The following is a 15,084-nucleotide window of genomic DNA, read 5'->3' on the forward strand; positions in this document are numbered from 1 at the left end:
GTCAAATTTTTTGCCTTATGTTCCCTCACAGCCTAAGAGAGCACCGCATTATCAAATGCAGTCCTTTCGTTCACAAAGAAACAAGAAAGTCCGAGGTGCGTCCTTTCTTGCCAGAGGGAGGGGCAGAGGAAAGAAGCTGCACAATACAGCTAGTTCCCAGGAACAGAAGTCCTCCCTGGCCTCTGCAAAATCCACCGCATGACGCTGGGGCTCCACTGGCGGAGTCGGGGCCAGTGGGGGCGCGTCTTCGGAATTTCAGCCACATGTGGATTCACTCCCAGGTGGATCCCTGGGCAATAGAAATTGTGTCTCAGGGTTACAAGCTGGAATTCGAAGAGGTGCCTCCTCGCCGGTTTTTCAAATCGGCCCTACTGTCTTCCCCCCTAGAGAGAGAGATAGTGTTAAATGCAATACAAAAATTGTATCTTCAGCAGGTGGTGGTCGAGGTTCCCCTCCTTCAACAGGGAATGGGTTATTATTCGACCATGTTTGTGGTTCCGAAACCGGACGGTTCGGTCAGACCCATATTGAATTTAAAATCTCTGAACCTATACTTGAAGAGGTTCAAGTTCAAGATGGAATCGCTAAGTGCGGCCATCGCCAGCCTGGGGGGGGGATTTTATGGTGTCACTGGACATAAAGGATGCGTACCTTCATGTCCCCATTTATCCACCTCATCAGGCGTACCTAAGATTTGCGGTACAGGACTGTCATTACCAATTTCAGACGTTGCCGCTTGGTCTCTCAACGGCTCCGAGGATTTTCACCAAGGTAATGGCGGAAATGATGGTGCTCCTGCGCAAGCAGGGTGTCACAATTATCCCGTACTTGGACGACCTCCTCATAAAAGCGAGATCAAGAGAGCAGTTGCTGAACAGCGTATCTCTTTCACTGAAAGTGTTACAACAACACGGCTGGATTCTCAATATCCCAAAGTCGCAGTTGGTTCCTACGACTCGTCTGCCTTTCTTGGGCATGATTCTGGACACGACCCAGAAAAGGGTTTATCTTCCGATAGAAAAAGCCCATGAACTTTCTTCCGATAGAAAAAGCCCATGAACTTATGACTCTGGTCAGGAATCTTTTGAAATCAAGACAGGTGTCCGTGCATCATTGCACTCGAGTCCTGGGAAAGATGGTGGCCTCATACGAGGCCATTCCCTTCGGCAGGTTCCATGCGAGGACTTTCCAATGGGATCTGTTGGACAAGTGGTCCGGATCACATCTACAGATGCATCGGTTGATCACCCTGTCCCCCAGGGCCAGGGTGTCGCTCCTGTGGTGGCTGCAGAGTGCTCACCTTCTCGAGGGCCGCAGATTCGGCATTCAGGATTGGATCCTGGTGACCACGGACGCAAGCCTCCGAGGTTGGGGAGCAGTCACACAGGGAAGAAATTTCCAGGGTCTTTGGTCAAGTCAAGAGACTTGTCTGCACATCAACATCCTGGAACTAAGGGCCATATACAACGCCCTACGTCAAGCGGAGGCCTTACTTCGCGACCAACCAGTTCTGATCCAGTCAGACAACATCACCGCAGTGGCTCATGTAAATCGCCGAGGCGACACAAGGAGCAGAGCGGCAATGGCGGAAGCTACCAGGATTCTTCGCTGGGCGGAGAATCATGTAAGCGCACTGTCAGCAGTGTTCATTCCGGGTGTGGACAACTGGGAAGCAGTGGATGGATGCAGAGTGTGCAGTGTGGGCCCTGCTGGACCACCAATGGCTACCAAGCACCCTGCACCCATTATAAATACGCCTGTGGTACTTAGTACTCTTGAGATGTAACTTAGAAGTGTGCCTAGGCCGTGGAGAGGCAGAATGTGACATAAATGTGCATCCTGCTACGTTCATATAGAACTTTTCAGTTTCTCTCCTAGAATTCTGATAATAAGAGTCAGAAAAGGCCAGGGTTGAAGAGAGAGACACTGTAGTTCTGCTACTTGGTTGTTTGGTGCATTCAAACTGATCTATTTTATAATCAGGAACATCACTATAGCTTACTGAAACATAATGGCTGTACCATAGTAAATTGATAAGCTCCATTATTGTGACCACTGTTTTAGCCACAAGATGGCTGCCTGCCTTACGTGGTGGTGAATAGTGCACTGTAATACACTGACATGCATCTCCTGCAACTCTTCCTACAACAAGTGTCATTTATTTGTAGATTTGTTCAAAGTTGTAAGACAGTACAATCAGGGGCGTAGCCAGAACTTTATGGGCCCCATAGTAACACTGTCCCAGTGCTTCTAGAGAGACACCTCTCCACAGCAGTTGTTAATGTTGTGCCCTAGTTACTATTTTGCCCCATAGTAGTGCCCTAGTTCATATTATGTCACATTGTAGGGCTGTAAGTACACATTATGCCACATTAGAGTATCCCCAGTTCATATTATGCCACACTATAGTGCATCTAATTCATACTGTGTTATATTACAGTGCCCCAGTATATATTATGCAGCATTATAGTGTTATCCAGTTCATTTTATACCACATTACAATGAGCAGGTTCAGAAACATAATACATTTATTACAGGCCCTAACATTTGTAAGGCCCCTATGAACTGTATTAGAGAATGGTGAAAACATATATAAAAACACATGTGACAGGGAAGGTGGGCCCCTTTTAGCTTTGGGCCCAATAGCAGCTGCACTCCCTGCACCTATGGTAGCTACACACTTGAGTACAATACTTTTTTCTTATTTCCCCAACCAATAGGACTCCCTATTTATATACCTGCAATCATCAAAAGAGAGCACTTACATCAACTCTGTGCTAGTAGCAAAAGAGATGCTTCCGAGTTGATCACTAGCTGCATTCGTTCGCTGTGCAGCGATGAGGCAAAAAAACGGCACTTCTGCGCATGCGTATGCGGTGCAATACGACGTACTTTTACAACAAACTATGTGGTTTCACACAGGGTCTAGCAAAGCTTTTCAGTCGCACTGGTGGCCGCAGAGTGATTGACATGAAGTGGACGTTTCTGGGTGTCAAATGACCGTTTTCAGGGAGTATTCGGAAAAACGCAGGCGTGGCAGAAAAAACGCAGGCGTGGCTGGGCGAATGCAGGGTGTGTTTGTGATGTCAAAACAGGAACTGAACAATCTGAAGTGATCGCAAGCGCTGAGTAGGTTTTGAGCTACTCTGAAACTGCACAAAAAAAAAAATTGTAGCCGCTCTGCGATCCTTTCGTTCACACTTCTGCTAAGCTAAAATACACTCCCAGTGGGAGGCGGCATAGCGTTTTCACGGCTGCTAAAAACTACTAGAGAGCGATCAACTCGGAATGACCCCCATAAACCGCAGTTCTGTCAACGCCCTCTCTGTACTTTCTCTACCTGGCAACTGCATTCCTATGAATATTGATTGGTTTAGACAAATATTTTATTTTGCTATAAAAGTTGAATATGTTTTGATTTCTCTTACGTCCTAGAGGATGCTGGGGACTCCGTAAGGACCATGGGGTATAGACGGGCTCCGCAGGAGACATGGGCACTATAAAGAACTTTTAGTATGGGTGTGCACTGGCTCCTCCCTCTATGCCCCTCCTCCAGACCTCAGTTAGATTTTGTGCCCAGAGGAGATAGGGTGCATTACAGAGGAGCTCTCCAGAGTTTCTCTGAAAAAGAATTTTGTTAGGTTTTTTATTTTCAGGGAGCACTGCTGGCAACAGGCTCCCTGCATCTTGGGACTGAGGAGAGAGAAGCAGACCTACTTAAATGATAGGCTCTGCTTCTTAGGCTACTGGACACCATTAGCTCCAGAGGGAGTCTGAACGCAGGTCTCACCCCGCCGTTCGTCCCAGAGCCGCGCCGCCGTCCTCCTCGCAGAGCCGGAAGATAGAAGCCGGGTGAGTATAAGAAGAAAAGAAGACTTCAAGGCGGCAGAAGACTTCAGATCTTCACTGAGGTAAGCTGCGCGCCATTGCTCCCTCACGCTACACACACAGAACGGGCACTGATGGGTGCAGGGCGCAGGGGGGGCGCCCTGGGCAGCAATAAACCTCTGGTCTGGCAAAAACGGGTACATTAGGCTGCGGAGGCAGTAAATGAAGAGATCCCCCGCCATTTTTTGTATATTGAAGCGGGACCGAAGCCCGCCGCTGGAGGGGGCAGAGCTTGATCCCTCAGCACTAACAGTGCCATTTTCTCCACAGAACGCTGCAGAGAAGCTGGCTCCCCGGACTCTCCCCTGCTGAACTCGGTGACAGAGGGCTGAAAAGAGGGGGGAGGGCATGTTTAGGCGCAGTGAGTGTATAACATTGATTATATATATAAAAAGAGCTATCTGGGTTATTCCAGCGTCAGTTTGGCGCTGGGTGTGTGCTGGCATACTCTCTCTCTGTCTCCCCAAAGGGCCTTGTTGGGGAATTGTCCCCTTATAGATATACTGTATCCCTGTGTGTGTGGGGGTGTCGGTACGTGCGTGTCGGCATGTCTGAAGCGGAAGGCTCGTCCAAGGAGGAGGTGGAGCAGATGTGTTGTGTGTCTCCGTCGGCAACGCCGACTCATGATTGGATGGACATGTGGCATATGTTAAATGCGAATGTAGCCTCATTACATAAAAGACTGGACAAAGCAAAGTCCAGGGAGAAAGCAGGTTGTCAATCCACGGATTGGACTGGGTCACAGGGCCCTTCTGGGTTTCAAAAACGTCCCCTATCCCAAATAGTGGACACTGGTACCGACACGGATTCTGACTACAGTGTCGACTACGATGATGCAAAATTACACCCAAGGGTGGCTAAAAAGTATTCAGTGTATGATTATTGCAATAAAAGATGTTTTGCATATCACTGATGACCCCTCTGTCCCTGATACGAGGGTGCGCATGTATAAGGAAAAGAAACCTGAGGTAACCTTTCCCCCATCTCATGAGCTTAACGAGTTATTTGAAAAAGCTTGGGAAACTCCAGATAAAAAACTGCAGATTCCCAAAAGGGTTCTTATGGCGTATCCTTTCCCTGCACAGGACAGGGTACGTTGGGAATCCTCTCCCAAGGTGGACAAGGCTTTAACGCGCCTGTCCAAGAAGGTGGCGCTGCCATCTCCGGACACAGTAGCCCTCAAGGATCCTGCTGATCACAGACAGGAGACTACTTTAAAGTCTATTTATGCGCATACGGGTGCTTTGATCAGACCGGCAATAGCATCGGCGGGGGTATGTAGCGCAGTTGCAGCATGGACAGATACCTTGTCAACTGACCTTGATACCCTAGACAGGGATACCATTTTATTAACCTTAGCCCACATTAAAGACGCAGTCTTATATATGAGGGACGCACAAAGAGACGTTGGGCTGCTGGGTTCCAGAGCCAATGCCATGGCTATTTCTGTGAGACGAGCTCTATGGACCCACCAATGGACGGGTGATGCAGTCTCGAAGAAGCATATGGAGGTTTTACCTTACAAAGGTGAAGTGTTGTTTGGGGAGGGGCTCGCGGACCTGGTTTCAACAGCTACCGCGGGTAAATCTAAATTTTTACCTTTTGTTCCCCCACAGCAAAAGAAAACTCCACAGTATCAGATGCAGTCCTTTCGGTCGCTTAAGTCCAGAAGAGGTCGGGGCTCCTCCTTCCTTACCAGAGGTAAGGGTAGAGGAAAGAGAACAGCTGCTTCGGCTAGTTCCCAGGAGCAGAAGTCCTCCCCGGCTTCTACAAAATCCACCGCATGACGCTGGGGCTCCCCTAAGGGAGTCCGCACCAAAGGGGGCGCGCCTTCGACTTTTCAGCCAGATCTGGATTCTTTCAGGCGTGGATCCTTGGGTGATGGAAATTGTTTCCCAAGGCTACAAGCTGGAATTCGAAGAGGTGCCCCCTCGCCAATTTTTCAAGTCGGCCTTGCCAGCTTCCCCCCCTCGGAGAGGGAAGTAGTGTTAGCTGCGATTCAAAACCTGTGTCAACAGCAAGTGGTGGTCAAGGTTCCCCTGGTCCAACAGGGAAAAGGGTATTATTCAACCCTGTTTGTGGTCCCGAAGCCGGATGGCTCGGTCAGATCCATTTTAAATCTAAAATCCCTAAACCTGTACTTGAAAAAGTTCAAATTCAAGATGGAATCGCTCCGAGCTGTAATATCCAGCCTGGAAGGGGGGATTTGATGGTGTCACTGGACATAAAGGATGCATACTTTCATGTCCCCATATACTCCCCTCATCAGGAGTACCTGAGATTCGCTGTACAGGACTGTCATTACCAGTTTCAGACGTTGATAAAGGCGAGATCGAGAGACCAGTTGTTGAAGAGCGTGTCGCTCTCCGTAAAAGTGCTACAACAGCCCGGTTGGATTCTGAATCTGCTAAAGTCACAATTGGTTCCAACGACTCGGCTATCATTCCTAGGCATGAAAAGGGTTTTTCTCCCATTGGAAAAAGCCCAGGATCTCCAGAATATGGTCAGAGACCTGCTAAAACAAAAAAGAGTGTCTGTTCATCAATGCACTCGAGTTCTGGGGAAAATGGTGGCTGCCTATGAGGCCACCCCCTTCGGCAGTTTTCATGCGAGGACTTTTCAGTGGGACCTTCTGGACAAGGGGTCCGGGTCCCATCTACAAATACATCAGAAAATACCCTGTCCCCCCAGGGCCAGGGTGTCTCTCCTGTGGTGACTACAGAGTGCTCACCTTCTAGAGGGTCGCAGGTTCGGCATTCAAGACTGGGTTCTGGTGACCACGGACGCGAACCTCCGAGGATGGGGAGCAGTCACACAAGGAAGAAATGTTCAGGGACTATGGTCAAGCCAGGAGGCTTGTCTACACATCAACATACTGGAATTGAGGGCCATATACAACGGCCTACGACTAGCGGAGAATCTTCTTCGCGACCTACAGATTCTGATTCAATCAGACAACGTCACAACCGTGGCTCATGTAAACCGCCAAGGCGGGACAAGGAGCAGAGTGGCGATGGCGGAAGCCACCAGGATTCTTCGCTGGGCGGAATATCACGTAAGCGCTCTGTCAGCTGTCTTCATTCCGGGAGTGGACAACTGGGAAGCAGATTTCCTCAGCAGACACGATCTCCATCCGGGAGAGTGGGGACTTCATCAAGAAGTTTTTGCAGAGGTAACAAGTCTTTGGGGAATTCCTCAAATAGATATGATGGCATCACGCCTCAACAAAAAGCTTCGGAGGTATTGTGCCAGGTCTCGGGACCCTCAGGCAGTAGCAGTAGACGCCCTGGTGACACCATGGGTGTTTCAGTCGGTCTATGTATTTCCTCCTCTTCCTCTCATCTCAAAAATATTGAGGATCATAAGACAAAGAAGAGTGCAGACAATACTCATTGTCCCAGATTGGCCTCGAAGGGCCTGGTACTCAGATCTTCAGGAAATGCTCACAGAAGATCCGTGGCCTCTTCCTCTCAGGGAGGACCTGTTACAGCAGGGGCCCTGCGTGTTCCAAGACTTACCGCGGTTACATTTGACGGCATGGCGGTTGAACACCGAATCCTAGCTGGGAAAGGTATTCCTGAGGAAGTTATCCCTACTCTGATAAAGGCTAGGAAGGAGGTGACGGCAAAACATTATCACCGTACCTGGAGGAAGTATGTATCTTGGATGTGAAACCAAGAATGCTCCTACGGAAGATTTCCATCTGGGCCGGTTTCTCCACTTTCTACAGACAGGAGTGGATATGGGCCTGAAGTTAGGCTCCATTAAGGTACAGATTTCGGCCCTATCTATATTCTTTCAGAGGGAATTGGCTTCTCTCTCAGAAGTCCAGACGTTTGTGAAAGGAGTCCTGCACATCCAGTCCCCCTTTGTGCCCCCAGTGGCACCGTGGGATCTTAATGTGGTGTTAAGTTTCCTGAAATCTCACTGGTTTGAACCTCTTCAAACAGTACAATTAAAATTTCTCACGTGGAAGGTGGTCATGTTATTGGCCTTGGCATCTGCAAGGCAGGTGTCCGAATTGGCGGCCTTGTCCCACAAGAGCCCCTATTTGATTTTCCATGTGGATAGAGCAGAGTTGAGGACACGTCCTCAATTTTTGCCTAAGGTGGTTTCTTCATTTCATATGAACCAACCTATTGTGGTGTCTGTGGCTACGGGGGACTGGGACTCCATGTCCCTGGATGTAGTCATGGCCTTAAAGATTTATGTAGCCAGGATGGCCAGCGTTAGGAAAACAGAGGCTCTGTTTGTGTTGTATGCAGCCAACAAGGTTGGCGCTCCTGCTTCTAAGCAGACTATTGCTCGCTGGATCTGTAACACGATTCAGCAGGCTCATTCGACGGCTGGATTGCCGGTACCAAATCCGGTAAAGGCCCATTCCACTAGGAAGGTGGGCTCTTCTTGGGCTGCTGCCCGAGGCGTCTCGGCATAACAGCTTTGCAGAGCAGCTACTTGGTCGTGTTCAAACACTTTTGCTAAATTCTACAAGTTTGATACCCTGGCTGATGAGGACCTTGCGTTTGCTCAGTCGGTGCTGCAAAGTCATCCGCACTCTCCCGCCCGGTTGGGAGCTTTGGTATAATCCCCATGGTCCTTACGGAGTCCCCAGCATCCTCTAGGACGTAAGAGAAAATAAGATTTTAAACCTACCGGTAAATCTTTTTCTCCTAGTCCGTAGAGGATGCTGGGCGCCCGTCCCAGTGCGGACTAAATCTGCAAGACTTGTATATAGTTGTTGCTTACATAAGGGTTATGTTACAGTTGGAATTGGTCTTTGACTGATACTGTTTTTTGTTCATACTGTTAACTGGTTGCATATATTCCAGGTTATATGGTATGATTGGGGTGGGCTGGTATGAATCTTGCCCTTAGATTAACAAAATCCTTTCCTCATATTGTCCATCTTCTCTGGGCACAGTTCTCTAACTGAGGTCTGGAGGAGGGGCATAGAGGGAGGAGCCAGTGCACACCCATACTAAAAGTTCTTTATAGTGCCCATGTCTCCTGCGGAGCCCGTCTATACCCCATGGTCCTTACGGAGTCCCCAGCATCCTCTACGGACTAGGAGAAAAAGATTTACTGGTAGGTTTAAAATCTTATTTTTTCAGCGATGTTTCTCTAAATTTGCCTCGTGTACATATACTAGTGTATAATCAGGCATGTACGCAGGCAAACTGGTTATTTGTTTTTACTAGGTTCCCTACTTTATTTCAAACTGTATTTGCTGGCTTTCCAGAAGTGATTTCAGTGTCCTGCACAGTGGGGGAGATCTATTAAATCCATACTTACCTACATTTTATTTCTCCTCTCCGGGAGAAGCCCGGAGAGGAGACGCTGCAGGTGTCTTCTGGGGGCGGGGGCGGACTGTGACATCACTAAGACCCGCCCCCGCATCGGGAAATGCCGCGATTCGCGGGTCCGCGGGAAGGGGGCGGGGCTAAAATGATGCGATTAGCGTCATTTTAACCCTTTCTCCACCCGACGGTTCCGCGAATGCGGGAGGTTATCTCTCCATCCTGCTCGCATCACTTGGGTGCGAGCAGGATGCGGGAGACCTGCCCACTCTTCCGGGGGTGCGGGGGGCTACCCCAAAAAACAGGAGCCTCCCGCAGCTTCCGGGAGAGTAGGTAAGTATGATTAAACTACCATTTTATGGAATGTACTAGGTAAAGGACAGCTAAAAGCTGCTTGGTTACTATGGGCAACACCTCCTCTTTTCCTCTGTAAAAGGTTTGCTATTGCTACCTATTCCCCAGTGTCTCTGATTTGGAACAGAATGTGCATGGGGGCAGATGGATCCCAAACATGCAATAGCACTTTACTTAAATGAGCCCAAAAACATGTTTTATTTCTTTCCCTAGCATTAACATCTCGCACTAAGGGGGTCATTCCGAGTTGTTCGCTCGCAAGCTGCTTTTAGCAGCTTTGCACACGCTAAGCCGCCGCCTACTGGGAGTGAATCTTAGCTTAGCAAAATTGCAAACGAAAGATTAGCAGAATTGCGAATAGACACTTCTTAGCAGTTTCTGAGTAGCTTCAAACTTACTCGGCATCTGCGATCAGTTCAGCGTTTGTCGTTCCTGGTTTGACGTCACAAACACACCCAGCGTTCGCCCAGACACTCCTCCGTTTCTCCAGCCACTCCCGCGTTTTTCCCAGAAACAGAAGCGTTTTTTCGCACACACCCATAAAACGGCCAGTTTCCGCCCAGAAACACCCACTTCCTGTCAATCACATTACGATCACCAGAACGAAGAAAAAACCTTGTAATGCCGTGAGTAAAATACCTAACTGCATAGCAAATATACTTGGCGCAGTCGCACTGCGGACATTGCGCATGCGCATTAGCGACTAATTGCTCCGTTGCGAGAAAAAAATACCGAGCGAACAACTCGGAATGACCCCCTAAGGGCCTAATTCAGCATGGAACATGGTACGAATGCGTTCGCATGTGGAATCTTTCTGGAGTGTGCGCGTGCGCAGAAGCCGCACAGTGTGATGCAATGGCACCTGTCAACCAGGCAGAGGCGTTCGCGTGGTGGGAGGGGGCGGGATTTTATGGGCGGCTTTGGGGGGGGGGCGCAGTCCGGACAATGCAGGCGTGTCCGTACCATTTGCGGGGTGGGCCACAGCGACGGCATGATGTCACACGCTGCAGGTTGACGTCTGCCTTAACAGCTAGGCTGCATAGGCAGAGGGCAACCCTAAACATGTGAGAGCATTGCTGCTGTGCGATGCACTCGCATGTTTGTGAGGGGGAGCTAGGACCTGGCATGCGGGGCGGAGTTGCCCTGTGCTAGGCGTCCCCCCCTGGATATTAGTGTGCCCAGTCGCTCCCTCTCTCTCTGGGCTGTAGATGTGCGATGTTTTGCACATCTACGACTCATGCTGAATTAGGTCCTAAGTAGTATGAGCATTATCTATATAAATATTATACATGTATAAATTATAGTGACCATTTTATCCCTTTTACCTGGGACGCTCATGGATTACACAGGTTCTGTGACTGATTAAAACCAGCTGAAATGTAGGCTTGAAGTCAGCCAGCCACAGAGCCGTGTAATCCATGAGCATCCCAGACAAAAGGGATAATATGGTCACTCTAGTATAATAAATAAAAAAATCTACTAATAAAAGAACCTAATTTGTTTATTCCTGTTAAGGTTTGCAGAGAATTTCAGCGTGGGAACTGCACCCGTGGTGAAAATGACTGCCGCTATGCGCACCCGATAGACATCAACATGATCGACACCAACGAAAACACTGTAACAGTTTGCATGGATTACATCAAAGGGCGATGCTCTAGGGAGAAATGCAAGTACTTTCACCCCCCTGCACACCTGCAAGCCAAAATAAAGGCAGCTCAGCACCAGGTGAACCAAACAGCAGCAGCTGCTATGGTAAGGGCTTGCCCAGTCGCTCCCTCTCTCTCTGGAGCCTTAGTGTCTGGGGGCTAATTAAAATGTACTTAACCCTTGCAGGACTTGCAGCTGTTAGGTCGTATCTCCCTGATGAAACATGGTATAGGATAAATAATTCATCATTTCCTATTTATGTGTATTTTACTATATGCATGTGTTTGGGAAATCCAGATGTTATCATAACTTTATTTGTTTCAATAGAAAAATGCATTGTTTAAAATTGTATGAATAGTTTCCGAGATGCCCGTCATTAGGTCGACCACTATTGGTCGACATTGACATGGTCGACATGGACACATGGTCGACACGTGAAAATGGTCGACACGTGAAAAGGTCGACATGGTTTTTTTTACTTTTTTTTTCTTTTGGGGAACTTTTCCATACTTTACGATCCACATGGACTACGATTGGAACGGTAATCTGTGCCGAGCGAAGCGGTAGCAGAGCGAAGGCACCATGCCCGAAGCATGGCGAGCGAAGCGAGCCATGCGAGGGGACGCGGTGCACTAATTGGGGTTCCCAGTCACTTTACGCAAAAAACGACACCCAAAAAAGTAAAAAAACTCATGTCGACCTTTTCATGTGTCGACCTTTCATGTGTCGACCATTTTCATGTGTCGACCATGTGTCCATGTCAACCATGTCAATGTCGACCAATAGTTGTCGACCTAATGACTGTCGACCATAACATGGTCGACCATTCATACCGGAACCCCGTCTTGAATACTAACTTTTTCCTACAGTCTTCATGTGTCAAACTGGCTACTCTCTGGAACTTTAATGATTACTTTTTTTAACAAATGTATTATTTTGAATCAACTAGAAACTGGTAAAACATACAGGGGCCTATTCAACCACCGATAATAAAGTATTCTACTTACTGCCAGTGCTGGAGCAATTCAACATTGATCTGAAGATCAGCTGTCCCTGCAAATCTATTTTACCTTAGTACTGTGGAGCCTGACTAAGCAGTGTTAGTGCGCATGCGTAAACTTGGGTTCATGCACACACGACTTCAGGTGGAAGGAGCCGAGCAGTGGCGGATGGATCCCTCTTCGCGAACGGGACTCCTACCAGTAGGTAAGCAGTGGGGATACGGGAAGCAATGTCATCTGATGATGACAAATGCCCCCGCAGTTAAGCTCTGAAAATGGGATGTAGTTAATATTAGAGATGAGCGGGTTCGGATTTACTCGGTTCTTAACGCCAGAATTAACGGAAGTTCAGATTTTCTGGATTTTTCTTATTGGCTAACCAAAACACGTGACATCCGAGAGCCAATAAGAAGATCCGGGTAAATCCACGTAAAACCGAACCCGCTCATCTCTAGTTAATATCCCAGCTGAATCCCGACAGACGAGAATGGCGACAGCCTCGCCAGGGCTATTCCCACTCATGGGTGTCCACGACACCCATAGAGTGGGAATAGAACCTGTGACGAGTGCAGGTAGCCACCGAGTCCACAGCATGGCGAGCGCAACGGCCTTCAATGGTCTTTATAGCGCTCACCTCACTGCCAGCATTCTGGCTGGTGGGATGCCGCTGTTGGGATAATGACAGCCAGGATCCCGTCCGCCGGGATTTCATATCCAACCCCTGAAAATGTTGTATTTTTGAAGCTTGATAAATTTAGCTTCCCATACTAGTGTATGGCAGGGATGAAAGGGAAGCAGGAGATATCTGTGATATTCATGATATCTACTGGGTTACTTTTATAATAAATGGCACTGATATTTAATTCATACAAAAGTTGGCAAAACGTTCATTTTCATCTACTTTTGTATCAGTGAAGTGATGAATAGACCCCATAATAATTTCATAGTCCTAACATTAGGGGCGCTGCGTCAGAAATTCTGTGGATTTCACAAAATCCACATAATCTCTATTATGCAGGAAGCACCAGTGGTCATGTGACTGTATTTTCCTGCCTGGTATCAAGGACGTACTGTGATGCTTTGTGGGTAAGGATCCTTAGGACACTGTTTTCCCTTTATGACTAATTATCACCTAGCTGCCCCACCACGCTATTACAGAACATTGTCTGCATGAGCCCTGAATGAGTACCCCTGGGAGTACTGGTATGCAGTAGCGGATCTTGCCACGGGCAAGCAGGACTTTTGCCCGGGGCGCCGCCTTCCGGAGGGCGCAGGGCGCCATCCGGAGGGCGCCGCACCAGGGCAAGATCCGCTGCTGCTGTGTGCCCCCCGTTGCCCGCTGCCCCCCTGCTGCCGCTGGCCGCTGCCCCCCGCTGCCGCTGGGAAGGAAAACTAGACGCGTATGCGTCTAGTTTCCCTTCGTGGAGAGGTCCTTTACTGTGCGGTGCGCGATGACGTCATCGCGCACCGCACAGCAAAGGTCCTCTCCACGAAGGGAACTAGACGCTACGCGTCTAGTTTCCCTTCGTGGAGAGGACCTTTGCTGTGCGGTGCGCGATGATGTCATCACGCACCGCACATCATTTCAGTCTGTACAGGGGGCGTAAATGACCACGCCCCCTGTACGAAGCCACACCCCCTAATGCCGCTCGGGGCGCCAGAAGCCCCGGAACCGGCCCTGCTGGTATGCTACGTAGATAAAGCTGCTATGATGAGCTTTATAGGGGTCGTTTTCTTTTTTTTTCTACTGTCCTATTTTTTAAATAAATGGTATAAGTCATTCTGTATGTTTGCAGCTAATTGTGTTCCCCATGCAAGTAACAAGCACACAGCCCCCATTATTTCTGAGTTTTAGAACAGTCCCAGTAAGAGTGCTCTGTGTTGGCAATGTCTTAAGGTGTGTACACACGGTAAGATCTTTTCTTCCGATTCTGACTATATAGTCAGAATCGGAAGAAAAGATAGTGCAGATCGCAAGGTGACAGTCACCTTGCGATCCCGATCCGATGCGCGGCCCCGCGCGGTCGGCATCGGCCTAAAAAATAGGCTGTGCAGGCAAGTCAATCCTGACTATCTCTATAGAAGAGATAGTCAGGATTGACAGCCAAAATCGCACAGAACCAGGATCGCAAGCACACTAATTATGTGCTTGCGATACTGGCTAAGTGCCGACCCGGCCCCCCGTCGCACAGTGAGAATCGGATAAGTCCGAATCTCACCGTGTGTACACGGCCTTAAGATACGTGTCACTTGTGTGTATATTTAAAAGTATACCTGGACATTGCAAAAAAACATTTGATTGGAGGTACTCCCACCTACTGTCCAGCTTTACTCATCACAAGATGTTATATTTTCAACCCAAGCAGACACAGCTACCATGGTGCAATAAGCCCCATGCTTTCATATAAAAATGGATGCTTTTGTGCAAAAATAAACACACAGGGGCCAATTCAGAGTTGAAAGCAAGTTGGCTAAGTGTAATGAGGATATATCAATGTAACTACAAGGGATTATATATACGTTTTACCGGCGGACGGGATGCCAGTTTTCAATATCCCGACAGCGGCATCCCACCCGCTAGAATGCCGACTGCGGGGTGAGAGCTAAGAGTTCCTTTTCAGGCTCGGTGGCTCACTGTGCTCGCCACTGGATCTATTCCCACTCTATGGTTGTTGTGGACACCCACGAGTTGGAATAGCCCTGGTGCGCTGGGATTCCTCCTGTCGGCATTGTCGGCTGTGAGGATTTCGACGTCGGTATTCTGCACGCCGGGTTCCTGACAGCCGGCATTGAATTGTACTTGAATAGGATGGTGCAGTCACACAACTGCGTACAGCTCAGCATACAGGTGAATATACGCATTTGTCTCTGTACACACAGTGGAGGCGTAAGTGCAC

At 48.7% G+C, this 15,084-nt stretch overlaps 1 protein-coding gene across 14 annotated transcripts in view; it reads left to right on the forward strand.

Annotated features, from left to right (window-relative positions):
• Positions 1 to 15,084, forward strand: part of MBNL3 (muscleblind like splicing regulator 3) — a 173,422-nt gene that overhangs the window by 134,236 nt on the left and 24,102 nt on the right. For all 14 annotated transcript variants that reach the window (XM_063937487.1, XM_063937483.1, XM_063937492.1 and 11 more), the window contains one exon: positions 11,055 to 11,291. In XM_063937487.1, coding sequence (XP_063793557.1) covers positions 11,055 to 11,291 — 237 coding nt within the window. The remainder of the gene's footprint in view (positions 1 to 11,054; positions 11,292 to 15,084) is intronic.

This window comes from Pseudophryne corroboree, chromosome 8, assembly GCF_028390025.1.
Source record: "Pseudophryne corroboree isolate aPseCor3 chromosome 8, aPseCor3.hap2, whole genome shotgun sequence".
NCBI lineage: Eukaryota > Metazoa > Chordata > Amphibia > Anura > Myobatrachidae > Pseudophryne > Pseudophryne corroboree.